Genomic DNA, 27899 nt, shown 5'->3' with positions numbered 1-27899 from the left:
CTGCAAGCGGCAGGAGAAGCGAAGCCCGTTTGCAAGCCTTCCAAGGGCTCTTTGGGTTGATTTTCCCAGGGAGAGAGCACTTTGCTGCTCCCTATCTTCCTGCCCTGTGTTTTGAGTCGTTCATGGAGCTGCTGTGAATGTCCCTTTGTGGGCGCTCATGAGGTGCCTCATTAACCATGCTTAGGTTCATGCTCCCRGTGCGATTAGACAGAGAGGGAACAATATGTCTCTTGCGTGGTGTTTTATTAGCAGAACGTATGAGCATGAGGCTCACCTTGCACACAGCAATTGGTCTCCATAAGAGTCCCTCTCATTTTTTCTTGGTCTGGATACAAAGCTTGTGGTGGGACTTGATGACCATCCCAAGTTGGTGCAAAAGCCAGACTTGGGRTTTTCAGGGGCCAGGTGGGACACATTTGTCAGAGAAACCTAAAGGAGCTGGTAGTCTTTGTTTCAAACCTCAACATGTCTTGGGGTTGAGCATAGGATGACCTACATTGTGTGATACTTTTTTTATTTTTTTTAAGCAGAAATCCCAAGAAAGCAAAGCAAAGGATGYTATTTTGCAAGGGAGAGAGGGACAGCCTCTCCTCTCACCCTATGAAACCATTGAAGGATGAGCCAAACAGACCAGAATTAAAAGATGTGATGAAGAAAGAAATTAATAATTTGGCAGTGAAGGGGATGGCTGGTCTGAGCTACACTGTACGAGTAGCCTGTGCTCTGTGTGCCTCTGTGTATTAGTGCTAGAACCGTACGCTGGTTTTAAGACTCCCTCTCGAATAGAACAGCGTAATGTGTTTTAATTGGGGCTGATAAAAAATGTGGCATTGCGTGTAGGCTCCTCAGAGAAGCCAGTTGTGAAATTGGGTTTGTATTAAACCTAATGACGGAAAATTAAGCATAGTGCGTCTGTTGGAAATGGCCCACGATAAAATCTTCTCTTTTCCATTACAGGAGGCTAATAGGGAATAGGGGAGGAAAGATGCACTGGGAAAGTGAATCCAACTAGGGGAATTAATAAGCCTTGAAATTCCCTCTGTTCAGAGTTCTCACACTGTCATTAGTCAGAGCATTAGGGGTGATTATACAAGTGCTTTGAACGTTACTCTTCCTTAAATTCCAAATTTATTCACGTTTTATGCACAAGAGTTGTTTTGCCAGGGCCACAACTCTGTAAACCTTTGAGTATTCTAGGAATGCAAATGTGTTTGAGAACCTGAGCTTCAAAAATACATTTATTCCTTCTAAAACACGATTGCAGAGTTGCTGACATGGGGTGGTGTTTAGGTTCTTGGCTTTTACAGTAGATTTGCAGTAAGAATTGAGCCAGCTGTATGCAACTTTCACATTTTTTGAACAGTTGGGAGAAGGTATCTTTTATTCTAGCTAATTTGCTGTTCTTTGTTAAGACCAGAAGGTCATTATCTGCCAGGGAGTCCATGCATCTACAATACCTGTAATAGTATGAAAATGCAATGGCTCATTTGGGCAGCCACYAGAATTTGGGCAACTGTGGTAGATAAGAAACTAAACCTTGCATTTAATCTGAGTTTCTCTTGTGAGAAATAAATATCATGATAGTCAAATGTTTGTTGAGTTCTTTACTGTCAGTCAATTCTCCAGGGATATTTTGTTGTGTATCTAGAGTTTTATTGGGGATATAGGAAGCTGTGATTTCCATCAATATAGTGATGGAGCTGTTTAAATCTGTTTCTCTGGAAAAGGAACTTTCTGTTGAAAATGTACAAATTGGAAATTTTAGGTTTCTGCATGCAAGGTAACTGTATTTTCTGTGCTATTTTATTCATGCTGCTAATGCTGTGTCGTAGTGATTGATATATAAGTTTTAGGTCTGAACTTGCAAAGTGGTTTCATTTGCCTAGGGTGCCTTGTTTACAAGGCTGGTGACACTCTGTTCTCTGTTAACTGGGCCCCTCTCAGTTATCTCCTGCTCTACCTCTGAATGTTGAATATCTTGCTCATCCATCCATCCATCCTGCTCAGTCGTGTTCTTTGCAGGTTTGGGGCACAAGGTATGTAACTGCAGCAGGGTGCCTCTGCAGAGTGCTTGATTATAATATGTGCTGTTTCCCCACATCTGCTGTGTCATTATTTTTGTTCTTGCTCTGTTCCTACCTTTTTGGCATTTGCCTACTTGATGCAAAAAATAATGTCTGTGATACAGCCTTTCTGGGCRGCCATAGGCACGTGTGCTTTTTTCTTTACCTTCTTTTGCCTGTGTCAGCTGATGGGGTGGTGGGAAAGCAAAATAAGAGTGGAAATAAGAGCTGGATGAAAGTTTATTTTACCTCCCTGTCTTTGAAAACAGACGGTAGCCACGGCGAGATGACCCAGCCAACTCTGACCATCCAGACGCACCCGTACCGGAGCTGCGAGCCCGTGGAAATGTCCTACCCACGGGGACAGTTCCAGCCAGCCATCCGCGTGGCCGACCTGCTGCAGCACATCACCCAGATGAAGCGAGGCCAGGGCTACGGCTTCAAAGAGGAGTATGAGGTGAGAGCAACACTCGCTAACAAGACAGGTTGTATTCACGGCTAGGTGCTCAAGAGCGCAGGATGACCATTTTTTTTCTTATTTTGTCTGCTGTCTTAATCCTTCTTTCCTCTTATTTCTGTTTATAAGGCTGGGATTTCAGAGCAGGAGCAATCACCAGATGCCTGCTGTTTCTTGGCTCTGTAGACAAGGTGTCTRCTACTGCAGTAGGAGCCCAACATCACGTTCATCTGTTAGCTTGTGGCCTCTCAGGTAGTAAATATTTAAGAGGTGCTGAACTGAGTGAAGAGTTTGGAGTCCCCTGGTCCCATTCTTAGTTACAAGAAGGATTTAAGCTAAGCAAAGGAAGAGCTTTTGCTTTAGCTTCCTCTCTGTTCAAGACTATATACTYATCCATCACGTTAAATCACAGCTGAATTGCTTGTGTGCAGGACTGTGAAAGCAAAGCCAGAAACCTGGTATAGCTGAAATGACGATGGAGTTGTCCCCTATGTTCAAACCCCCAAGTCAGGATACATTTGACTGATCTGCTCTTCCAACTCCAACAAGAAGAGAGGCAATGAGCAAGCTGTTAAAACATAAGAAGAAAAGCTCCAAAACCTGAAATTACCAGAAATATAACCTGAGAGCAAAGACAAGAAGGAACATGACACGCGGGAAGAACTGAGAGAGAGTACAAGAGAACAGAAGAGGGAAAGACTATTAAATATTTGTGAGACTTTGCTCTAACAAGTATTGATTCTAATGAGTGGAGTAGTCTTGTTGGAAGGCAATAACTAATAATGCACATAGTGGCATTAAAACTCTTTAACATAACAGCTGTGAAAAAAGATATAATTTAAAGAAAATGGCTCATTTTTCAACCMTGCATATATGAGTCCCTAGAATTTGTTTCACTGGTGCCGACTCATGCTGTCACTGAGAGGCAGGTGGCCTGAGTGTCGCCTGGGAGTGATTTTTGATCAGATGGCATCCAAAGCTGCCGTAGCAAATACTTGTGGTAGCTCTTTTACCAGGGTCTAGTCAGTCATGCCCCGCAATCAAGCATGCTAATTAAGCTGTCAATACAAAGAGCTGTGCTTATTGATGCAAAAGGTGCTAATTCTCCTCGTTTTTGCTTAGCATTCCTCCTTAGCCTCCACTTCCATGAATAGCACGCGAAGCTGCAGGCAGCTCACTTACAGATGCCATAAGATCTAGTTCTTGATGTTCAAGAAGGAAACAGGTGCTGGCATATATGTAATTTTCTGGCACGGGCATTGGTAATTATCAAAATAACACATTAGCATGAAAAATGTCAATGCAACTTTTGGCTCCACACGTTCTGCCTTTTGCAGAAAGTGCTATCCGCATATGTATATAACGATGATGACATTATATAGATTTGCATAATTCCTTTCTTTACAAAAAATAGCCTGGAGAATTCCACCAGCTCTGAAATCACAGGCAACAGCCTACCCTTCAATCAGAGGTAATTATCTTAAATGGCACTCATTTTAGGTGGTGGAATTTGGCTTGCAGAGCATGGGTTGCGGGGAGCACTTCCAGCTCCAGTTTTCAACCACAAATAGTAATACCGCAGATTTAGGGAGGATATTGAGGAACATTAAAACTCATGGAAGGAAGGAAGGAGAGTTGGCAGAAAGCAGCTTTTCAAGCTGGAATCTGGAAGAACAGAAAACGTGTTTTGCAAAATGYTTGGTAATTTCTTTAATAAGAACTGGCCAAAAATTTTGCTTTATGTTGTTCTTAAAATGTAGTTTCTTAAACTGCTGTCTGTGTGACCTCCGAATATGTTTTGCTTTAAGGAGCTGGTTTTTCTCCTTTCTTTGCAAACTACTCACATAACTTACAGCATATTTGGTAACATGTTATCAAAGACAGTCAGATGTGGCAGTCTCATATCTCTGTCCATTCCCGTGTCCACTTGGCTGCCGAGAAAYTGCATTTCTGTTAGTTCGAAAAATACCTTCACCTCTATGACATTAAAGCAAAGGTAACATTTTTCCAGGACATGCAGAGGAATATTTCCATGCAGGAAAAAATCAGAGTATGACCATGTGCTTGATGTCACTGGTGTTGCAAGGTAATGCATGTGTAGATGTGGGCATCCCTGGGGATTTATTTGGGATCTCCTGCCCCATCTGTGTCCAAAGTGTGCCAAAAGCTGGCCTAGGTGCAAGCCTTTGAGCAGGACTTGCTCGCGTGTCACCAGCTCATTTTTCAGCACCTATCGACTCTGATTTGTTGTGAGCTACTAGACTAGTCCTAGATTTACTGTGAGCACCGATTACCTGCTACGGAGATAATAAGCTTAAGCCTCCAAACTCATTTTCGAATGTGATTTAGRATGTCATCAAAGTGCATTCGTCTTGCTGCGTAGCCGAGCTCGCTTAGTTATGTGGGATTTTGCAGCTCCTTCCTCAAGCATTTTTGCAGGGACAGAGGATCAGAGTGAACCTCTGGATTTTAACCCTTTCCCATGTGAGTGACTGCACATCCTCTGGTCTAAGGACTAGATCCTGCAGTTCAGGCTCAGCCTTGAGGCCCAACAGCATTTGTCTTGCTGCAACCAAGAACTATGCTGGCATAAAGCTCCATGTRCAGCTTCTTTTTTAGCCAAACCAGCCTTGCAGCACAGTGATGGGAGCAGTGGTGCCACCACTGCTGTGCTACCCCAGCAGAGCAGCAACTGGGGCTCCACAGGCTCCGTGGAGCAAGCTGCAACACTGGAAGGACAAGTGCAAAGGAAGGACTCGAGTCTGCTTCTGCAAATGGAAAACATGCAGCAAACTTACTAAATGCATCCACTGGAAATGTAAATTGGCCTGCGCTAAGCGTCAGTTTAATGGGAGTGCTTCAGTTACATTTGGATTGTGATGCTTAAAAGCACGATTGAAACAAAGCTGACTTCTTTTTAGAGAAACTGCCTGTAATTTCTGATAAAATATAGACCAGTTTAGTCCAAAAGCATCATTATAGAATTCACAACTAGGAAGACGATAGGAATTTTGCAAAACTTCTCTTGGAAGTACAAAAGGAAAGCTTAAGAAATGAGCCCAGACTTTGCACATTGAAATGCTACAGTTAACAAATCAAACAAAAATAAAGCAGAGAATGTACTGTGGAAAGCTTAAATACATCAAATGAGGAGCATGGAGAAGATCCCTGGATGATCCATGCTAATTTAACACTGTTCATGTACAGAGAGGAACAGAGATATCAGCCTGTTTTGTAAAGCATAGAAATATTTATAGGGCAGAGGAGCATGGAGAAGATCCCTGGATGATCCATGCTAATTTAACACTGTTCATGTACAGAGAGGAACAGAGATATCAGCCTGTTTTGTAAAGCATAGAAATATTTATAGGGCACACCAAGACCCAGTGGACAATTTCTGGTGAGATTCTTGCCTTGGTATTTTGGCCGTGGGTTCAAGTTTTAATGCTGCAATTCTAGCAATTTTGTTTAAGAACTGCATGTGCTGCACTGCCTGAGCATCTGCACGTGCTCCACTTTGTTCATCTGCTGCATAGAAAAAGGGTGGAATAAACTCCACTTTTGCAAAGGGGTTTTCCTCACCCATCAGGAGAACACCCTTTCTCATCCAATAGAGATGGCTGGTTCAGTGCAAAGTAGAGATTTTGGAGTTTCTTGAGGTGAACAGTCCCRGGCGTTTTGTTAAATCTCTATGGGCTCTCTCAGGCAAACACCAAAACACCAATTTTAGAGAAGCATTTAGTGTTGAAGTGACAGGCTGGAATATAAGAATATTGGRTTTACTGGGCTTGAGCAGGTTTCCCATGGCCAAGATAGCTTTCCTGGTATATGAAAGTGAGAACAGAGGACTTATTTCCTTTTCAGAGAGCTGTGATTAGATGTCTAATGACCACTGCCGTCATTCACTGGTCAATCTGCTGCAACAAGGCATTAGTAGAAGAGGAAATCAGGCACCTTTTTTTCTCAGTCTTTGAAGATGAAAATGAACCTACCTCCCCTCTCTTATTCAAGGATTTTGTTGTTGTTGTTGTGTGTGGGTTCCTATTTTTTTATGCCCAAGAGATGAGATGCTATTTGGAAACAGCTGTCTGTGAACGGAAATCTATGTGTGATCAAAGCCTCTGCCAATTACAGAGATATTACTGTTTCTCTTAGGCTTTTGAATAGGAACTTGCTGTTCCTGGCTKTGTCGGTGATGCTCAGGGCAATGCTGCGGTGCCTGACGCTTCCTGGCCTCCGACCCCATTGAGGCAAATTCAGCATGATCAGGTGCTGGAGCATGGCTCACATTATGTTTGATCGTAATAATGTCAGCCCRTAGTTCGTGCGTCTCTGCAATTGCATTCAGGCACTGTAATAGCCCTGGATGGCTTGTGAGAATGCAGGTAAATTCATTCTTTTCAGTAGAGCTTTGTCAAGCTACCTGCTGCTGATTAAGGATGATAGGATTCTGAGGTGGTTGCGTTTATTAAAAAAAAAAAAAAAAAAAAAAAGGCATTATTCATTGGGGATTATAAATAAGAGAATTTGTGATGCTGTGGTTGTTTTTAGCAAGGTGGAATCACATAAGGAAGTAGATCTTGAAGGAGACGGCTCAGAAAGAAATCTGGTGGAAGGTGTTTGTTTTTTTTCTCACCTTCACTTGCAACCAAATCAGTGCACAGGTTGGCTATGGTGAACAGTTATCTTCAACTGTGATTCTCCAGCTGCTCGGATCCATCTGTGCTGATATGCCCTGATGGTCCTGGGGAGGGATCATCCCTTCTATGGCCAGTTCCAAGGAGGATGAAGATCATCCTACAGCTAAGGTCCGTGATGCCTGCGTTTCTCCTGGCTCTCACGTTAAGATCCCTCCTCAACATGTCTYCAGGGGAAGTGGCTCAGTTGGTTGTGTTCACAATAATTCACGAYAGGAGCAAGCTAGAAAAGCCACATTTGCCACCAAAGTTTCCTTGCTTCATCCCTTCTCCTGTAAAAGAGCAGAATTGAAAAAGATGACTTCTTATTGTCACACTCTATGTATTTTGCCTCCTTTTGACTCGCTTCCATAGTTAGGATCTGGCACACTGCAGCTTTAAAGTTTTTCCTCAAAAAAAAAACAGCCTGTGGCTTGTGTTGTGTGAATAATGAAGACACACATCACCCCATTATTAATATAGAAATAGGTGAAATACTCTGTCTTATTTTTAACTTGAACAGCAAGGCCTGGTTCATGTGGGTTTCCCCCATGAGGGTTTTCTCCTTGGTATGTGCATTTAATCTCTGCAGGTGCAGTTCTTAGTGGAAATGCAGCTTGAGCTGGGACTATGCACTTAGCACAAATTTCTCCACCACTTGTGAGTTGAAGTTGCAGGAGGGAAGCGATTCTTAGCCAGCAAAAGCCCAAAGATGCCAATGTTCTGCACCGGGCTCTGCTTTTGCATTGTTAGATGTGCCCTTTCCTCAAGAGCAGTGGTTGCTTGGACGACTGCTGCATTATCCAGCACCTTGATTCCTGCCCGGCTCCGTTGTGTTAATTCACCTGAAGGTATTGCTAGGTTTTTATAAACTTTTCACTATTGTTTATTTTGCAGGCACTACCGGAGGGGCAGACGGCATCCTGGGATACAGCCAAGGAAGACGAAAACCGCAATAAGAATCGATATGGAAACATAATCTCCTGTAGGTGTAAATTCCCATTAAGCTGAGTTTCTTTTATGAGTTTATAAGCAGCTTGCGGGAAAGGGTGTTTTTGAGAACCTCACTGAAACCTGGCGTGTGGTGTCAGGCATTCACTATTTGCTATGGGCTAGTTACTTTTCATGTTTTCTGGTTTGTTTTGCATGTTTTTCTTTTGTTTTACATGACTTTACAGTTATGCATTTACGAGCGCTGCTGGTTTAGGCTGGTGTTTGCAGTTTGAGGGCTAAATCTTTTTGTCAGCTTTCTGCAATGGTTCATGGTGCCTGTTACGTTGCACAGGGATGTCCATGCCTTGAATGGGAGCAGGGCAAGGGATCATGACTCAGAAACAGGGTTTTTTTCTTTGTTCAAGGGCTAGATTAGAGCCCTTGCTGTGTGTCTGCAGAGAGCTGCTTGGTTTTGTGGGGCAAGATTTGTTTCTGCTTCAGAATCGTAGTAAGGCTGTTGAAAATGCAGTAAGTGCTCCTCTGTTTTCCATCAATACATGGTTACAATTGCAGTTTCAGGGACAGTAATTGTAGAATGGCCATTGTAGGGCAGCAAGGACTCCATAAAAACATTTAGGTCAGTCTTATTCTCCAGGTCAGGGCTAGCTCTACCACTGTCTTCTTTATCAGATGTTTGTGAAGCCTCTTGCTGAAGGTCTCAAAGCTGAGCTTTCCACAGACTCTTCAGCAAGTTTATCCCAGTGTGCTGTTGTTCCCCATGATGACTGGGGAGAGGAGGTATAAAATGATCATTTGTAGGGGTTGCTGAGCAGCTGCACATTGGAGAACAAGAAATAGGAACCAAGAAGACAGTTGTTTCATATGCTTACAGAACAGTATAGATCTGTGGAAACCTATTCTAGTAAGAAGATTGTCATGCAATATAATGTATTTAGTACTGCATTTTTCACCTGGGTAAAAATGTATTCCCTATTTAGGTAATATTAGGAATATTTGTGCACCCTTGGGCACGAAGAATGACATGTTTCCTACCTCTGGTCTCTGTTTCTTTTATGTGGAAGAAGTATTTTTCTGTTTTGGGGACCTGGAATGGAGCAAATCAGTTCAGAGAGCTCATCTTAAGGCAAATAATTCTGGGGAAAAAAGGTCAGAAATGTAGCCTCTCTGATTTGATCTCATTTCTTCTGCTGGCTTTCTGAGTTGCTTGCAAGCTGGTCATGAGCACCTTCTTTCTTTGTTTCTTCCTGTGAAAAATGGAACTAATAATACCAGATTATTACAGTTAGCGTGAAAATATGTCCTTCAACTCTCTAAGATCTTGTCCTACGTAGCTGCCTTGATGATTAGCTTAAATTAAGTTAGTCTAAGTGAGATGAATTGTCTATCTAACAGCTACATGTTGTTTTAAAGAAGCAAGTGCTTAGTTTGTTATAAAGAAAAGCATGGGGAAGACTGTTTCTTTGCATGTCTTTGAAGAAGGTGGCATCATCTAAAAGCAGAGGTGAAAAGAGACAAGATTGTGGACAGTAGTTACCATCTAATTCAGGTTGAACATGGTCACAAAAATTGAACTCCAAGAGAAATGCAAGAGAAGGAATTAAGGAAGCCAAAACAAGTGAGATAAACAGGGTATGACCCAGAGGGAAGGTGTTCACGAAGATGAATTGTTGTCTAACAAAGAGTGATGCTTGCCTTTTAGCTATAAATATAAATACTAGGGGAATACAGATAGGAGGAGATGTGCTTGTAAAAGGAAATGCAGAGTGTAATCAAAGCTAAGAAAGAGGTGTCTGAGCAATATAAAGCATGAGAATAGAAGCTCGCGTCAGAGGGCTGTTGGGGAAGATTTCAGAAGGAGGTAGAGAGGGGTGGAAAAGCATAGATAAGGAAAGCAAAGGTTGTGAAAGAGAGGAAGGGTGCATAAGAGTTAAAGTTAAATAACAAAGTTGGATGGGTTTTATTCCCTTCCAATATAGGTGAAATAAAGAGCTTGAGAAGGAGACAGTAGCTCTTCTTAAAGACAGCAAGGCGAATTTAGTAGCGTGTGATAAAGTGAAATGGAAGGAAATCATCTCTTCGCTTGGATGAGACTGGGGAGAAAAGAGACAGGATGCACAAGAAAGAAGGGAAAACATTTAGCAGGTGTTTTGGGAAACTGGTGGGAAACTTGGCAGTGATGCCATGGGCTGTGTTTTGAGCTCAGCCTTACGTTCATGTCTCCCACATGTGGGGCACATCTGACACGGAGCAAGCGCATTTCCATCCAGATAAATGTAGTAGCCCCCTCACACAATTTCCAGATGCAGCCTTGGAACCAACATGAGCCATTTGGTCTTGACAGGAAAGGAATTTGGAATCAGCCATTAAAAGGAATCTGTTACAGCTGACGGATACTGAGAAAGTCATCCACAGTGGATGGACCATGTGCAGGATTTGCAGCACATACCAGAACTTAATGGTGCCACAAATGATTCCAACTGCAATATCTTTTATATTTTTACGCTGGATTTTCTGCTGCTGTGGGAAATAAATAGTTCCCATTTGCTGTGATAATATCAGATGCTTAGAAGGGAGAACAGGGGAGTTCAACGCTTACTGTGGTTTCTCTCCTCTTCCCTTTACCACTGCTACCGATGGACTGAATCGGGCAACTTGCCGGAGTAAAAGCAACAACGGGATCCAGAATAGAGGATATTTAGCAGAGTTGAAAGTAGAAAGCAAGAGACTGGCTCCCTCTGGGCAGATTGTGCAGACAAATTGTACTCAGTGGGTACAAACTGTGCAAAACCTTGAGCAGGGGAGAAAAGGTGGAAAACTGTAATACCCTTAACTTACTGCTTGGTTACGCTAGAACTGTGATGGCTGCAGAAAATAGAGTCTGCCCTGATTACTCTTACCACTTTATTTGGTAAAAGGCTGCTGATGGCGATTAACCTTATTTATTTAACCGCAGTTGCCGTTTCATCACGCCTGGAACAAGAACTTACAAATCCCTTTTGGGGAATGCATTGAGAAGTCAGGTTTTGAGCTAACTTTTGCAGCAGCTTCAGAGAATTGTGGTGCAATGTGGGTTTGTAAGCTCTCGCAGTAAGTAGCGTTGCTCAGTGAATCACGGCAGATTAGATCTTGTCTTTATGCCCTCTTGGGTAGCAGAACACTAACAGGACTGTTTTACTCGGCTCATCGCTTTCCTAATGCTGTATTAACACCATGCCTCTCTATGAAAACCTAGATCTTGCTGCCAACCCCAACATCTGCCATTGCTGCATTTGCAAACCCAAATTGCAAATGAGGCTTAGCTGCTAGTGGAGAGGAGGTGCAGGGAGCTGACGACTCCTCCATGTTGCAAAACTAGATTTCTCAGGGTTCCCCTCACTCTAAAACACTGTTGCTTCTTAGAGAAATGAGATTTGACGACTGGAGCAGTCTTTGTATTCACAGACATTCACTGCTGGTGGTGGTAAGATGTTTTCTTACTGCTGGCTGTAATTGTACAGCTATCCCCGTACTTGATGGAACTGCCTTACTAGTATTTCTTGCTGTATTGGTCCATCATCGCTGCTCCTGGACTCTGGGCATAAAAAATGGCAAACACCATGCAGTTGTGGAGATGCAGGGTCTTTCTTTGGAGACAGGTTTGGGTTATGTAGTGGATGCATTCATGTAATGAAGCTAAATTACATTTGCATTAAAGCTAAGATACGTTTGCTTTAGGAGCTGGATTTTAAGGCCTTCAAAACACATTGGTGAGCCTTTGCTAGGAGAAGGACATTGCGCTTGTGGCCCTGGGTGGTCCCTCAAGTTATTTGGGATATTTGGTGTACAATTGTACCACATTTCTCACTATCTTCTCTAAATGTGGAGCCATTGCATGTAAGCCTGAAAGCTGTCAACTGAGAGCTGAGTCAACAGGGGCATTGAACTTTGTTTTGACTTACAGGAAAGCATTTGACTTTGTGTTGTCCTGTTGGTGAATACAGGAGGGGCTCAGCTCAACTCCTACAAGGGTGGCAGGGCTGGTGCTTCATGAGACACAAATCTCCCATCCACAGTGGAGCACAGCCAACTTCCCAGTTATGCCATGATTTTAAAGTCATGTAATGGTCCATTTAAAAAATACTGCGTTGATGACAAAGGACAATAGAGAAACTTCATTTTCTTCATGCTCTAACAAGTGCTTTTGGTTGGAAGATTGAGAATCTCAGAATTCTGTTGTGGAAGAGACAGATTTCAGAGATTCCTGGAGGTCTAGGCTGAAACGCCAGTTCAAGGTGCTCCTCGTCCACAGAGAGGGATAATGTGTGAAAAAACGAAAAAAAGATGGCAGAGTGGGATTGAGATTAAAACTAAAATTAAATCTTAGTTTCTCTTCCAAGCATTCTCACTTCATAGGGTTTTTTTTTGTGTAGTTCCTTGACCCTTGCATCATCCTAGGAGGGTGGGTTTATCACACCTAGTTGTTGCTTGGTTCTTAAGGCATCGTTGAGGGCAGAGAGGGGAGGACAGTRTCCCTGGGAGGGCATCTCGTCCTTTCCCACCACAGCTACCTTGGTATMTGCGATTTCAGGTATCTGTTTCTCCACCGTGGATGATGCAGGGAGCCTTCCCAGCCAGTCTAGACCAACTGCATAATGTTTCGGTGGCTGAAGTTGTGGGGGATGAATCCAGAGCTGGTGTCGGGATGAGATGGGGCGAAATTGCCCTGAAATTTCAAATGATCACTAATGGGAATTTTGACAGAAGTTTGAAACAATAATATTTTTGTGCTAAAATGGGAGTGCGATGCTTTTCAATGAGATTCCTGTCATTTTTGAAATCTTGTTTTAAGACCAATTTTTGTCAAAGTACTCTTCCTTTGCATAGAAATTTAGTTTTGCTAACTTGCATATGGGCTATAGTAAATAGGGAGAAATAAAATAATACAAAAGTTTACTTTTCATTTTTCTACATTCCTAGCTTGCATATTGAGTATGATAAGTAGGGGGAAATATAATATAAAAATTTGTTTTCCATTTCTATACGCTTCTGACTGTTACAGACATGAATTTTCTGTTTTCCTGCATATTTTTTAAGCAGTTTCTCATCATCCATCTGTAATGCATGGTGATTTTGTGAGGTCTAATGAATTTTGAAATGAGTTGAACGACACTTTCCTTTCGGTGCACCAAAAATGTAGTCTCCTTGGGAAGCTGAGTCCACTGGAAAGTGTGCAGAATCAGGAATACTTTCTAAGCAGTGGGAGGAGATGTAATGATGATATTTGCTGTTCTTTGAAAAAGCCCTTTGAAATCTAAAGATGAAAAAAAATGTGAATTAGTAAAAGTTTTCTCCCTCAACCATTAGCTCTGGGGATTTTTTTTTTGACTTTCTTTTGTTCAGCATGATGCTTAACTACCACGGTTTCCAGCCTTGAATTGCAAGTGTGAAATTACGTACAGGAGCTTTTGTGTATTTCCTATATGTCCAGTTTAATCAGCTCTTTGTCTTTGAGAATTGCTCTTAGTATAATTCTGTTGTTGTCTCTCTCCTGCCTGATTGACTCAAGTTCCTGGTACGATTGCCTTGGGCACAGGTGAGCAGCTCGAGCTGGGAACAAGATCAGTGCTTTGAGTAGCACACCCACTCTCAGTGCATTTGCAAGAGTTGCATTTATTAATACAAACATAGTGGAACCTGTGGTGGATTCACCTGTGTAATCATTTTTGCATTCAAACGTGKCATTTGTTAACAGCACCCATGTGGTGGTAATCTTTCGGTGTGAAAATCCCACCCAGAGAATGAACAGAGTATGAAAATCATTGTTTTACGTGAGCAAAGGAATATTCAATACATTCAAATACTGGTTTTGAGAACTGTGTGCACATTTGGCCTTCACAATTGTGTGATTATGCGTTTTGTTTAAGTCATTATTAAAACCTTTCCTGACTTAGGGCAGAATCAGCCCTCACATTTTTTCTGTTTCACTGCTGTGATTCTTTTTAACTGAATGTAGATGGTGCTCGGGTCCATATTTGATGAAGTGCTTCTAAACATTAATGTTTGACTCCCTGGGAGCTGCGTTCTACATAACCAGCAGAAAGAGTAAAATTGAAATCAATGAAATCTGTGTTACAGTTCTGGAAAAAAAAATAAATCCTTTAAGAAAGAAGCCAGAGTGTCTAGCCCTGCCCTGTGTCAGCCAAGCAATTGCTCCTTAGCTGATGGTTGTGCAAATACCAGTGCTGGAATTTTAGGACCAAGTTGGATTTCCAGTGCAGCTGCCTTTGATAGACCCCAGCACAAGCTGTGCCAGGGACAGATCAAAATATTCCCTTGGTGGAAAATTATGCTATAATCTGCCCYGAGGTAGTTTCTTTCTGGGTCTGAGCATACTGGGAGATGAAAAGATTGGTATCTGTAATTTTGTTGCCTTATCTAAAGTAACTTTGAAARTCCTCAAAAACTTGAACTTTAGTATTTTTTTTCATGTGCCTCAGTGCCATTTTGCTGCAGCAAATTTTGTGCATTGTATAAAATAACGTTGCTTTGATTTGGTTTGGTGTTTCCTTTAATTTKGGGGGGGATTGCTGCAGTTGGTATTTGCAGGATTTTATTTGCCATTTTATCCTATTTAATCTTTCATCTGCGACCTGCTTAGCCTGATCTTGACTGTTGAGCTTTTGTCTCAGTTTTCTTAGTTCTGAGCAAGCCAGGGCAGTGGTTATTTCCAGGTGTGACTCTGCCTTTTGTGCTGGAGATACTTCCCTGAGAGATCTGTCCTGACACTTCCTAACCAAGCAATATTTGTGAGCTAAGTAAAGCTGTTACAGTGACAGCAGTGTATAATTAACATTGAATATAAGTAAACAGTTACCTAACGGTCTAAACATGACATCTCAATCCAAAAGGAGGATCAGGTAGTAGGAATAGTTTTGATGATCTCATTTAATTACAAACAATTAACCACCTGCAAGAAAGATCAAATAAGGTGCCTGCAGAATCCTTTCTGTCGTTACTGTTAGTATTTGTCTTTCCTTCTTTCAGATGATCACTCAAGGGTGCGATTGCAGCTGCTGGACGGGGACCCTCATTCTGACTACATAAACGCCAACTACATAGACGTAAGGCTCGGGGACGTTCCCTTTGTGGCAAAGACTCCTGCTGATGAGACCATTTATGGATTTGGGACCTTTTAGATAGGGACTGACTGTTGATCTAATGCAAATGACAGACAAATGTTACTCAAACACCCTGTTGTGACAGGGGGAGAAGGTTCATGCTCTCTAGTTTATTCTTTCTAACTCATCTAGATACCTGGAGATTTCYGATGCTTGGCAGGTCCACAAACATAAGTGGGGTGTGGGATAAATGCACATCGGATGTGGGAATCACGCAATGACATCAATAGATATCRGAGATTTATTGGTTGCATACAGAGGTGCAGTGCTGTAGGCGTGTAAGGGGAGTGGTATATACTTTTTTCCATATGTTGCAAAATAACAGTGAAAAAGCTTTCCTAATACATGCAGGGTGGTCAAGAGAACATGGGTTACGTTGAGCACGTTTCCTAGTGCTGTGCAACATAACATCATTCTGAAGAGCTGCTTTAATGAGGGAAGCTGAGAAATGCACTTAATAAAGCTGCATTGACATTCATCGTTTTCAAATGCTCAGCTTGCCTGGTTTTCAAATGAGCTGGTGCAAGTTTTTGCATGTTCATTTTCGGAGTTCCCCAGAGAGTAGTTGTGGGACTTTGAGGGAACAATGAAAACTTCTTCATTTCTGTTTTYTCTTGGTGTGGTGAAATGTTCCAGTTCTTGAGAAGGGCAGGTTTAAATATTCAGCCTAAGTGTGAGATACCATCACTTATAATCCCAAAGGGTCATGCAGGTGTTTATCTTCACCTCCTCAGTTGCTGGTGTTAGTACACCGTGAAGTGTGCAACAGTTATTGGAAGGTGTAAGATGATTCCTCTTGTGCTTTYTCTCAACTGTGATCTTGCAAACCTTCACACATTTTCACATATTTTCTTTTTTTTGCAGGGATACCACCGGCCTCGTCACTACATTGCAACTCAAGGCAAGTTCATTCTTGTATGTCTAAGTACTCGTTAAAACAACTGCTGTTTTAAACAGATAAAAGAGCAGTTCCCTTCCATGGTAGCTTCTGTTCTGGGGACTGTCAGAAAACTTAGACCGATATAGGGATATTGGAAGGATGTAGGATGTTCCAAGGGATYTAAAGCAGTTGAACATAAAACATCACAACATTACAAGATATTTCTTACACTCGGATACACTATTTTCCTCCATCATGAGGCAAACTTATGTCATGAACCCTTCTCCTGCCAATGTTTGTGCTCACCCTGATGCGCTCCTTCCCCCCAAGCATGACTTTCACATAAATGGCCATGCTCAAATTCTGTTTCGTGATGTCCCCTCTGCCCTGACTCTGGAGTCAGGGGATACAAAGGTGCAGGCGATATAGTGGGACAAAGTACAGGGAAGATGGAGCATGAGCAGAAGGGGAGGAGGGATCCGTGGCATGATTTTTGTCTATGGTGGAGAAGAGAGGAAGGAAACAAGGTCAGAGAGAAGCTCTAGTCTGAAAAACTGCCTGTGAGCACAGACTGTTTGGCTGTTGGAGCCCGAAAACTTTCTCTCTGGGGGAACTTCAAAAACAGGCTCTTTCCTGCATGTTTCCTCTGCCAGAATTTGCAAATATTCAAGTGTGAAATGGAGGAATTTTAGGCCTTCATCAAGCAGAAATCTCAGCAGAGCCCTAATTAGAGTCTCAAGGGTGCATCCATGTCCTGTCACTCGTACAAGATTACCGACTGGGGCCATCTCCAGTATTTATGATGCMGCCAGCGTCTCTGTTTCCAGCATGCCAGAACCCTAAAATCCCCGTGCCAGGAAGGGTGAGACGTCTCATTCCTTGGGGAGCTCAGTGCTTTTCCCCTTTGCACCCCTGAAGCACAGAGCGATGCTTGGAAGGAAGGAGTGGGGACATCATGACAACAGAGCAATGGGCAGAGAACAGGAGCAGGTTGCTGGCACTCGATGCTCTCTCTCAACACGTTCTTTGGTCTTTTCTTCTGGCCCAGGGCCGATGCAGGAGACGGTGAAGGATTTCTGGAGAATGATTTGGCAAGAGAACTCGGCRAGCGTTGTCATGGTCACCAACCTAGTGGAAGTGGGCAGGGTAAGGATGCCGTTTTCCCAACAGGTAAAGCCAGACCAGTGCGGGGCATGTTCCAGGCATGCGCAGGGAGGGAAACACCCCTTGTTTGCTGTGGTTTGAGGAGCCAGGGAATGAACGAGGCCACTCGGGTTCTTCTGTGAAATGCTGGATTTTGCAATGCTTGGCTGCTTCCCTACCAGACTAATAAAGATCTTGTTCCTGCTGTAAATCTGGACTTCAGTAGAGTGATACACATTTATGCTAGCTGAGGAGCTGTTTCTTTTTTCACTACACTGGGAAAAATGTACTCCTGTAATCATTATTCTTTACCTGTATAATTTTACTGTGTCTCTACCCAGCAGAGGGTATGTGCAAGGGCATGTGACTTGTATTGAACCTGATCAAAGGGCTCCTTAGATGGCACTTCAAAGCCTAGAGCTGCTGGAAGTTTGAGCATCTCTATCCCAGGGTAGTGTGGGACCACGTGCAGCTGGTACCCAGGGCCACCCAGCAGCATTGGCCTCCCCAGCACCCACAACTTCACTGTGATTCAGGTGAACCAGAAGCCAAGAGCAGTCACCCAGGATGGGAGCAGACATGAGCAATGCAAGAGGTATAGACCCACCACCACCAAACTAATAAGAAAAAGCACTTCTCCCAGCATATTCTCCTTACTTCCGGTTGTCCTCAGAGTAGAAACATTCTCAGACAGAGACAAGAGGGCTTTGAAATTTTGCCATGGCGTTTGTCACCTCCCATTGCTTTGGTATGAAGACAAATTGTGGTGATGAGTTACATGCAACCGTTGGTGATTCAGCAGTTTTGTATGTGTTTACYTCTAAATCTCATTTGAATGCCACATGGTCGTTTGATTTATTGTTATTTATTCTATATATTTTATCTTCGATTGACACTCCTCTAAATAGAATTTAGGTTAATCATTGTTTTTATATTTATTAAAACCTTTCTGATTAAGGGATTGGTGTATGAAGCCAGCCTTTAAGTCACTAATTAGCTTAGCTTTTTGGTGCCGTTCCTGGTTTTTATGCTACAACAATTACTAACTTCATAGTTTTTATGAACTTAAACAGCCCTTCTTGAGCTTCACAGCTCTGACTTGAATTTCTGATCTTAGTTTTGCACATGCCTGCAAGTAGCTAAGCTTGGGGTGTATTTATATGATAGGAGATTTTTTTTTCTTGAGCCTCAGCTCAGACRTGTCACAGCTGGTAAAATGTCAAATTTGTGTCGATATCTGATAAGGAAAGCTTAGAGTCAAACAAATGTAGCGTATCAATGAGTGTCACACATTTCCTGTGAACTGAAATTCTGCAGCAAAACAGAGCTGGGAATTACAGKAGCATTAGAAAAAATGTTGATTTTAGTCAGAAGGATGGTGCTGGTGGCTGCCAGGTGTTCTGTGAATGTGATATATGTCTATTATATTCTGTAAGCCTGATATAAACCTTGTCTATATATACGTGTGTTTGTGTGTATGTGTGTGTGTGTGTATATATATATATATATAAGGCAATTTAGGAAGACAGGATCAAAGAAGGAAAGCTAAATAAATTATTTACATTGCTGTTCACTACAGAGGAAACTGAATAAATGTCATGCCTGTAGTTTCTGTCTATGGCAGAGAAGTTTAGAGCTCACTTACGCTATATTTTTACAGGGTCTGAACATCAGGGGAAAGGCCAATTTGTGTTGAGCTTCAGCTTGAGAKTGGAATAAAGTGTAGGCCAGCGCTGACTAAGCTTGAACTATTTTCTCTCAATATTTTCTTTGTGTCCCCAGGTAAAATGTGTTCGGTACTGGCCGGATGACACAGAAGTGTATGGAGATATTAAAGTCACATTAATTGAGACAGAACCACTGGCAGAGTATGTCATACGCACATTTACTGTACAAAAGGTAAGGAAATCTCTAGTCAGCTGAACTCCTGATTCARCATTTCATTTGTCAGCAACTTGTCCTCTTGGAGAAGCTGACAATGTTTGGATAGGTTTTAGTCCAGAAACTAAAGCTTCTAGTTCTGGACAAGTGATTTTGCATGAACATCTAGATGTGGGCACAGAGATAGAATCCATAGTGCATAAAGTCCCAATGCATCCAGAAGGCAGCAGGTAGTTGACAACATGCCATGGATAATAACTCCTGTTTCATTGTATCATGAAATTGGAAGTCTAAATGTTTCATTGAAATTGGAAGTCTAAATGACAGAGTGTTCCAGGTCTGTCCAAATCAAAGTGCAAACATTCAGGGAGTTGTTTTAAAACTTTTCAGAAATGGTCATTGAGCAAATTTCAGCTGAGCAACACTGGGAATATTGTTCCAGTTGTCTAATGCACCACCTCTGTGTTTCGTTAAGCCACTGAGAAGCTTGATAAGAAATGCCAATGTCAAGGACGAGTTGATATCAAAGTGGCAAGACTCACCTAGTCTCCCCCAGCACTGGATTCCACGTACATTTCCTATATGATAAAATGCTGTAGCTAACTGGCATCTCTTTGTTACCGCTTATGTGGCAGATGCCCACAGTCTAGCAATAACCTGGTCTCACCAGAAAGACCAGGAGATGGGTCGGGGTACCGSTTTTGGCCTATTTCACCACTTGCTGCAATTACAAAATGAGACTTTTTTTTTTTTGGACAGCAGGTATCTAGTCTTGCCTGAGACATACCTACTCTGTAGGTTTTAATTCCCCAGTTTGTTGCTTGAGCACCTTTCAATTAACATTAATATTCATTCCATTGAGAAGGATTTGAAAGAGTGACTTGGTGGTTTTGAAAATGTCACCAAAGGAGGCTGTGAATAAGTGTTCAGCCCTGCTATGCTGGGACTAAGGTCACCTTCAAAAGTCCCTAATCGGCTGGTACTGAACTTGAGGAGAAGGTAGACTAGGGTGCTGGCKTGCACCTAGCCGGTCCTCCGCTGCTTGTTACCCACTTCATTTGTAATTGGAGACACCCCCTCTTGCTCCTTGAAGTCTCAGAGTGAAAAGCAGTGTATGGCACGTCCCTGCACATAATTAGATCTAAATGTGCCCTCAGCACGAGGGCTAGGGAGCAGGATAGGCTGGTTGCAGCCTGACGGAGGGAAAAGAGCGGCTGCTTTCTCTCCTCAGAAAGGCTACCACGAGATCCGAGAGATCCGGCAGTTCCACTTCACCAGCTGGCCGGACCACGGCGTTCCCTGCTACGCYACGGGCCTCCTGGGCTTCGTTCGGCAGGTGAAGTTCCTCAACCCTCCAGAAGCAGGGCCCATCGTTGTGCACTGCAGGTACGCAAGAGGTTGACCTTTCCTTTCGCTCCATCACCTTTTTTCAGGGTTTTATTTCCTTCCTGTGTGTAGGAGAGTGTCCCTGACCTGGAGAACTCATGCAGTGCAACCAGACACGGTAGCAATGGGAGAGCAGAGATGCGCACGGGCCGGCGTCAGGGCCGGGACGGGAGCACAGGCCTCCTGACTGGGGTTGTCCTAGTAATTACCAGGTTTCTGCACCAATTTGCAGCAGAAGAAAACTTTGGGGGTGGGATTATGTTGGATTGGACCAGGGGATTACATGATCTATTTTGGGGATGATATACTGATGCTAACAGGCCTCAGGAAAAAGGCTAGTGAGTGTTGTACGTGCAAAAMCACCCTTTTCACAGCTTCACAGTGAAAACAGTGGCACTTGTAGCCCACCAGTGAAGTATTGCTCAGTATTACTTATGAAATATATACTCAGCTTATTATTTTATGGCCTCAAAAGCCAAGAAAGGCATTGCTACCAAAGCAGAGTTTGAGTTTGTCGCAGCTATTTCTGCCATGCTGAGCCCACAGCCAAGTGCACCAGTCCTGTAGAGGAGATAGGGGTGCAGCATGAGCCTCCACAGCAGAGCCTGTCCCAAAATCTCACCCCATGTCAGTCCACTGGGATTTCCAGGCTGTGGGATCAAGAGGGAAGAGAGAATACATCCCTAAACGACTTCAAAAAGGAAAATCTAGTAAATTCTTTTTTCTCTCTTTTTATAACTTTTTTTTTTATTACAGTCTATTTTTTCCAGCAAGCAGTGAATTCAGATTTATAATAAAATACACCTAAGCCTCGGGAGCTGGCAGGAGGGAGTTCTTCCACAGCTTAGGGCTTGAATTTGCTTCCTTGGAGCTGTGACATGGGTCTGGCCTTGGAAAGATTCATTGTCACCAAGAAAGCAAGAGGAAATTTTTTATCCTTCACATTTTAATGAATAAATGCCATTTCCTCTCTGTTATTTATCTGCTTTCGAATTTTAATGACTTGCTTTAAGTAGTAATTACCAAATTCTCCCTACCGATGCCTTGCTGGATAATGCTACTGTTCGATATTTATGAAGTGCCAGGGTCCTCTAAATATAGAAATGTTATAACTATTTGTTAAAATTCTGAAAAGCTGAGAGATAAAGGGAGAGGAAATGCTGCTTATTCATTAAAATTCTGCAAATGAAAAATATCTTCTCTCTATTCAGCGGTTGATTAATCTGGCCCATTAATTTATGGTCATTCATATCTCTTTGCTTTCAGCTCTGCTCGAGTTTCATGCTACTGAAGTTTCCCTGATTCCAGGGAAGTTTTCCTTCTTCCTCCTCCTTCCCCCATAGTGGTGTGAGGGCTTCCTCCTCCCTCTGTCCTTCCCACCTGGATGATTTCCTGGGAGGGAAAGGGGAAGCAGTGACAGCACRGTGGGACACACTGGCAGCAGGTGTAGGAGATGGGCCCGGGTCTCACAAGCAGCAGGGGGTTCTGAAATGAAGGTTTTTAGTAGTCCTGAGTTCCTTGATCTACTGTTTTAAAACCTTTGCCTTGAAATCACCCTGTTCTGRCCCGGAAGCTCTCTGATATAAAAAGGAAAGGATTGTTGGAGGCAGAGGACTAAACATCTTTCTTCATGCCCACCTGGGTGAGTGTGTGCAYTTTCCAAAAAGCCCATGGAAAAAAAAGAAAGAAAAATTAAAAAGCTCTTTTTTGGAATTGCATCTATTTGTTGCCTGGAGGCCACAGTGCCGTATCCTTTACACTGGCAGATGTGCAGCTGAACAGCCCTGTAAAATCATGATGACTCTTCTTTGAACAATTTGTCTGTAAATGCTCAAGAAAAAAGAAATAGTTTTCTTTCCTTTTTTCTTTGTTTGTTTGTTTTCTCCTGCTGCTTGGCTCTTTTCCACCTTGAAGAAAATTTTCACGTCCTTCTCTCAAATCCACATCTGATTTAACCACACACAAAACCCAAACCTGTTGGAGAGAGAAAAGCAGCTTCCAAAGAAGACAACTGTGTCGGTGCTCCAGCCATTTTCATTTCCTCCAAGCCCTCCCACTACGCAGTGATTTAATTTTTTATTTTTTTTTTTTTTTTTTTTTTTTTTTTTTTTTTTTTTTTTTTTTTTTTTTTTTTTTTTTTTTTTTGTCTTTTTCAGTGCCGGGGCTGGGAGAACAGGGTGTTTTATTGCCATCGACATCATGCTTGACATGGCGGAGAACGAAGGGGTGGTCGATATATTTAACTGCGTGCGAGAGCTGCGCTCCCAAAGGGTCAATTTGGTGCAGACAGAGGTAGGTGCCAGCCCTTCTGCTCTTACGGTGTTCAGCTTCCCTGCAGCTCCTCGGGAGCCCGGCAGCTCATTAAGGCCAGGTTTGCTGCCTCTGTGCCGTGCTTATATGGGACCCTCTCTGTCTGACCATGGCCCGTGTCCCCTGGGTGACGTTCGGTGGCATCTCCTGCCTTCCTCCGAGGCAGGAAAGCAAATCGTGAAGTTTAGGCCTTGGCAAGGCTGTTTAATTTGGTTCTCACTTTGTATAAAGCCTCATTGGTGAATCCTTTTCCTGCCTTGTTTGTATGTRTATTGTAAACTTGGGCAGTACCTGCTTTATATTGATGACAATATAAGAAATGAGTGAAACATCCTCAGTTTCTGCTTTAAGGCAGAAGTTTTATCTTACCTTTAAGGTAAAGTTAAGCAAGCTGCTCCATCCCATATTTTTTGTAGCTGCACAGGCTTCCAAGGAGCTGCTGTCATACTACAGAAGYGTTGTAGCAGGTGCCTTAATTCCCAAGGGTCAAGTCAATGGTCATCATCAGAAAAGTGCTTTATACAGAAAATCAAGCATCTCCACAGGTCATAGAATTATGGAATCCKTAAGGTTGGAAGGGACCTCTAGAGATCACCTAGTCCAACCCTGCTACACACACAGGGTCACCTAGAGCACGTGGCACAGGGCTGCATCCAAGCAGGTTTTTGAAGATCTCCAGAGCAGGAGACTCCACAACCTCTCTGGGCAGCCTGTGCCAGGGCTCTGGCACCCTCACTGTCTAGAAATGTTTCCTTAAGYTCCTGGGGAACTTTTGGTGCCTCAGCTTGTGGCCGTTTCCTCTAGTCCTGTCACTGGCCACCACTGAAAAGAGGCTGCCCCCTCCTCCTCACTGCCTCCCTTGAGGTGTTTACAGACACTGATCAGGTCCCCCCTCAGCCTCCTCTTCTCCAGGCTGAACAGACCCAGCTCCCTCAGCCTTTGCTCAYAGGGCAGATGTTCCAGGCCCCTGATCATCCTGGTAGCCCTGCGCTGGACTCTCTCYAGCAGCTCCACATCCCTCTTGTCCTGGGCAGCCCAGAACTGGACACAGTCTCCAGATGTGGCCTCAGCAGGGCTGTGTAGAGGGGAACAATCACCTCCTTTGACCTGCTGGAGACAATTTTCCTAATGCACCTCAGGACYCCAGTGGCCTTCTTGGCATGAGGGCACTGCAATTAGACCACAATTAGATCAATGGAGAAGACCTGCTAGCAGCATTGGCAGCGTCGCAGGTGTTACAACACCCAACAAAGGGAGCATTGTCTCGTGCTTGTGGACACAAGTTGTCCCGGGCCATTTTCCTCCTCAGCCCATCCCCATTTTGTCCCAGCATCCAGAAATCGTTGACTTCACATGGTGCTTTTAAATGGGAAAGGCATACGGGGCTTCATGTTCAGTGATGGATGAAATACGCTCCGAAAGCTGCCACGCAGCACGCTGTGTAATTTGCACATGAAACAGAGCCAGATATGCATAGCGGGCACGAAGGAGAAGGACAACGTAGATTATTTAACTCGACTGTGCTGTTGCATGATCTGTGTTGAAAATATGGTTTTCGTGTCTTGTCCCCGGCGCTGTGCAGGAGCAGTACGTGTTTGTCCACGATGCCATTTTGGAGGCATGTCTCTGTGGCAACACAGCCATTCCAGTCTGCGAGTTCAGATCCATATATTACAACATCAGCAGGCTAGATCCGCAGACCAATTCCAGCCAGATAAAAGATGAATTTCAGGTAATTTCTTCCGCCTGTCGCGGTCGTTGCAGTTGGTGTATTAAATGTGTGTTTAATCAATTTCTTCTCATTATTTGGCAATTTCCAACAGAGCGGAGCAGGGGGACGCTGAGCCGGGGGCTGATTGCAGGTGATTTTTGTTGGGTTGTTGCTGGATCGGGTCGAGGTTCGTGTTTGAGCGTAGACTTTTCAGCCTTCAGCAAAGAAAAATTTCCCTGTCTCTTTGACAGAGCAAGGATATTAATTTTTCGCAGATAACATTAGACTTTCTCATTTCGACAAATATATTGTTCATTTGTTTCTGTAATATATGCAGAAACATTTGTGCCTGAAGGTCCCTTATTAACTGGCTCCCAGCTTTTGGGCTGTTCCCGTGTCCCGACTAGTCATTCAACTTGCTAACGTCCTTTCCTACAAACGAGCAAGGGAGCAGCCCACACTGCTTCTTCTGGTGCTAGTTTTCAACAGACTGCAACCCTTAGAGTACTGTGCACTTCACAAGTACCTGATGGCCAGAACTAAACATCCTAAAATTCACAACTAGAGGAGTTGTGCAACTTGAGTGGATCAAGCAATGAAATGGGGGCTACTCAGGATTTTGCTAACACCAGGGTTCATCTTATCCTACTAAAGCAAGGCTTAGGACCATGAGCCACTTGTAACCCTTGCCTAGGAGAGAACTGTCCCTCCAGAGCAGGGAACTGAACTTGTCACTCTCATTCCTGAGCTATTTATAAAGTCTGTCAGGAGTTTTAATCTACTCCAGTGTGTGGGTGTAAAAACATAATAATGTGTCAAACTTGGAGCAAGGTGAGTTGGACTGTAAGGAGAGAGAAACCCATTTTTTAAGGCTGCTCTAAGTCAGAGGTGAAAAGGTGGAGAACTCTCTAGCCGTAGATGTTCTTCATCCACCAGCCAAGTGTCTTCTGCAGCAGTAGGTGACTCCTAGCAGCCCTGGTGTAGGTCAGATGCCACTGCCGCTTCACAGCTTTTCCTCCCTCTCTCCACAAAGGGATGATTTGTTTTTTTATTTGAAGCCTTACAGACAAACATCGGGGTTAGTACAGTGAGATAAAAATTGTGGATCCCAGCTGATGGCAGCTCAAGTGAAAAATCAGGTTTTATCCACTGATATCAGATCTGTGAAAGTGTTTCTGGTTCGGGATGCCTGGCGTGAAGGAACCAAAGCCTAACTTTATCAAATGCTATTATGCTATTAAAAAAAAAAAAAAAAAAGACACCGCTCGCTGTGCTTATTTTGTCATGATACAAGACAAGATTTGTCACTTGTGTGCCTGTTCCTTTGAGCTGCTAGGGGCTGGCGGCTCCTATGGGAAGGAAAAGCTCCTCTGTACTTTGCATAAGAGATTTGTTCTCCGTCTCRTAGAATGCCATTTTTACAGGATTTTAGCTTAGAGCATTCCCCAGCCCAAAATACCTGGATTCAATGCAGCAAACGTTATCTCTTGCTACAGTATTTGTGAACTGGTTGATCTAAGTGTAGATCTGTTTGTAATCTGTATTGTGCTGCTCCCACCGGTGCTCAGGTAGGGCTGGGTGGTTTTCTGGCATAGTGCACATTGCACAAACACACAGCTCTGCTCAGGAGGGCTTGCACAAGAACAAGGGCGAGAGCACATGGAGCAGAGGGGCAAATCGCCAGCCTGGCACCTGCCTCCTCATTTGCCCTGTCAGAGGTTTAGAATCATTATTATTATTATTTGCGATTTCTCTGCCAGGCTGTCCACTGCCCATTAGTGCACAAAGGGACCTCTACGTGCAACCTGCATAAAACAGAGCAGCAAGATTATTTCAAGTTTTATACTTCATGCATTATTGAGTATTAGATTTTGACCTTCCTCATTTTTCCATTGCTGACATTTCTGTGGCGGAAATCYAGCTCTATGTGAGAAGTTTTGCCCGCCAAATTTTCACTTGTTCATCTGATGGCTCTAGGTGAATTCACCTTATTCAGAGAAGGGCACGTGGGAAGTACAAGTAGGATGATATCAAATCGCTCCTGGTCTACCAAGACTTGAGACAGTGTGGAGATGCATTCCCTTTGATTTGTTGTTTCTGACCCCTGCTAAGCTCCATGGACTGGTTTGTCAACAGACCCCCACAGTGATTAACACAAAATAAAACTAGATTTAAAGCAATACCTTCCATCGTGCCATGGGAAAGACAAAAAAGGGTGAAAGACTGACAGCCTGACCCCCCAGATGTGGTATGACTAGGTAAGGGAGGTATCCAAAGCATCTCTACAGAGGAAAAGCAGCAATCTAAATAACATACAACAGCTTTACTTATTTCTGTTTTTTAGTCAGAAAAAGAAAAGAAACCATTTATATATTTATATATATAAACATAAATTTATTATTTAAAACTTTTTATAATTATATATATATTTTAAACATATATATTTATCTAATTAAGATAAAAACAGAGTTTGAACCAGGCCTTGCCTACTGGGTAAGTCAGGTCAATTCTCACCATACTTGTGCAGAGGATCCCACCAAGGGGAGAGAAAGATGTCTGTGCCACCCTAGAGGTGGTATAAACACAAGGAGGTTTTGCTCCGTGCTGGAGTCAAAGCTGCAATTTGTAGCTGTGACAGCTATTTCCTATCTCTGGGAAGGAGCAGAAACATGTTATCTAACTGCTGGGGGATTTTAGAGCTGGGAATTGTTAAAGCTTCTGTAGATTAAATCCCTATGGGAAAAAGAAAAAATCTTAGAAGTATTTAGTGCTCTCAATTTGTGCTAGACTTAGAGTGTATGGAAGTGCTCTGCGGGAGCACGTGCAGAACTTCWATATTGGAACAGCCACAAGCTCTTGAGTGTTTATTCATTTTCACAGTCTGTGGAATAAAGCTATTCTAGCTTTAAATCACATTGTGTAGAGGACCTCCCTTTTAGATATAAATTCAGAGACATTCAGTGTGCAACTGTCTGTCCCTGCCCGTTTTGCAGACTCTCAATATCGTGACGCCGCGTGTTCGCCCAGAAGACTGCAGCATCGGGCTTTTGCCCAGGAACCACGACAAGAACCGCTGCATGGACGTGCTGCCCTTGGACCGGTGCCTGCCTTTCCTCATCTCTGTGGACGGCGAATCGAGTAACTACATCAATGCTGCGCTCATGGATGTAAGCAGCACTGGAGAGGCCGCACGCTAGTTTGTGTTGAGTTTGTGTTGAGTTTGTGTTGAGTTTGTGTTGAGTTTGTGTTGAGTTTGTGTTGAGTTTGTGTTGAGTTTGTGT

The 27899-nt window shown here is 43.2% G+C and overlaps 1 protein-coding gene across 1 annotated transcript in view; it reads left to right on the top strand.

Moving 5' to 3' along the window:
* PTPRT (protein tyrosine phosphatase, receptor type T) overlaps window positions 1–27899 on the top strand; it is a 288987-nt gene that overhangs the window by 250677 nt on the left and 10411 nt on the right. The window contains exons 20-29 of the mRNA XM_026042039.1: window positions 2333–2520; window positions 8094–8181; window positions 15174–15250; window positions 16172–16208; window positions 17236–17333; window positions 19113–19229; window positions 20443–20597; window positions 22754–22889; window positions 24490–24639; window positions 27612–27785. Coding sequence (XP_025897824.1) covers window positions 2333–2520; window positions 8094–8181; window positions 15174–15250; window positions 16172–16208; window positions 17236–17333; window positions 19113–19229; window positions 20443–20597; window positions 22754–22889; window positions 24490–24639; window positions 27612–27785 — 1220 coding nt within the window. The remainder of the gene's footprint in view (window positions 1–2332; window positions 2521–8093; window positions 8182–15173; window positions 15251–16171; window positions 16209–17235; window positions 17334–19112; window positions 19230–20442; window positions 20598–22753; window positions 22890–24489; window positions 24640–27611; window positions 27786–27899) is intronic.

The sequence above is a fragment of the Nothoprocta perdicaria genome, unplaced genomic scaffold (genome assembly GCF_003342845.1).
Source record: "Nothoprocta perdicaria isolate Ctin4 unplaced genomic scaffold, notPer1 scaffold_3, whole genome shotgun sequence".
In the NCBI taxonomy this organism is placed as follows: domain Eukaryota; kingdom Metazoa; phylum Chordata; class Aves; order Tinamiformes; family Tinamidae; genus Nothoprocta; species Nothoprocta perdicaria.
Note: the sequence above shows the minus strand (reverse complement) of the source record. Positions and strands in the feature narration are given on the sequence as shown.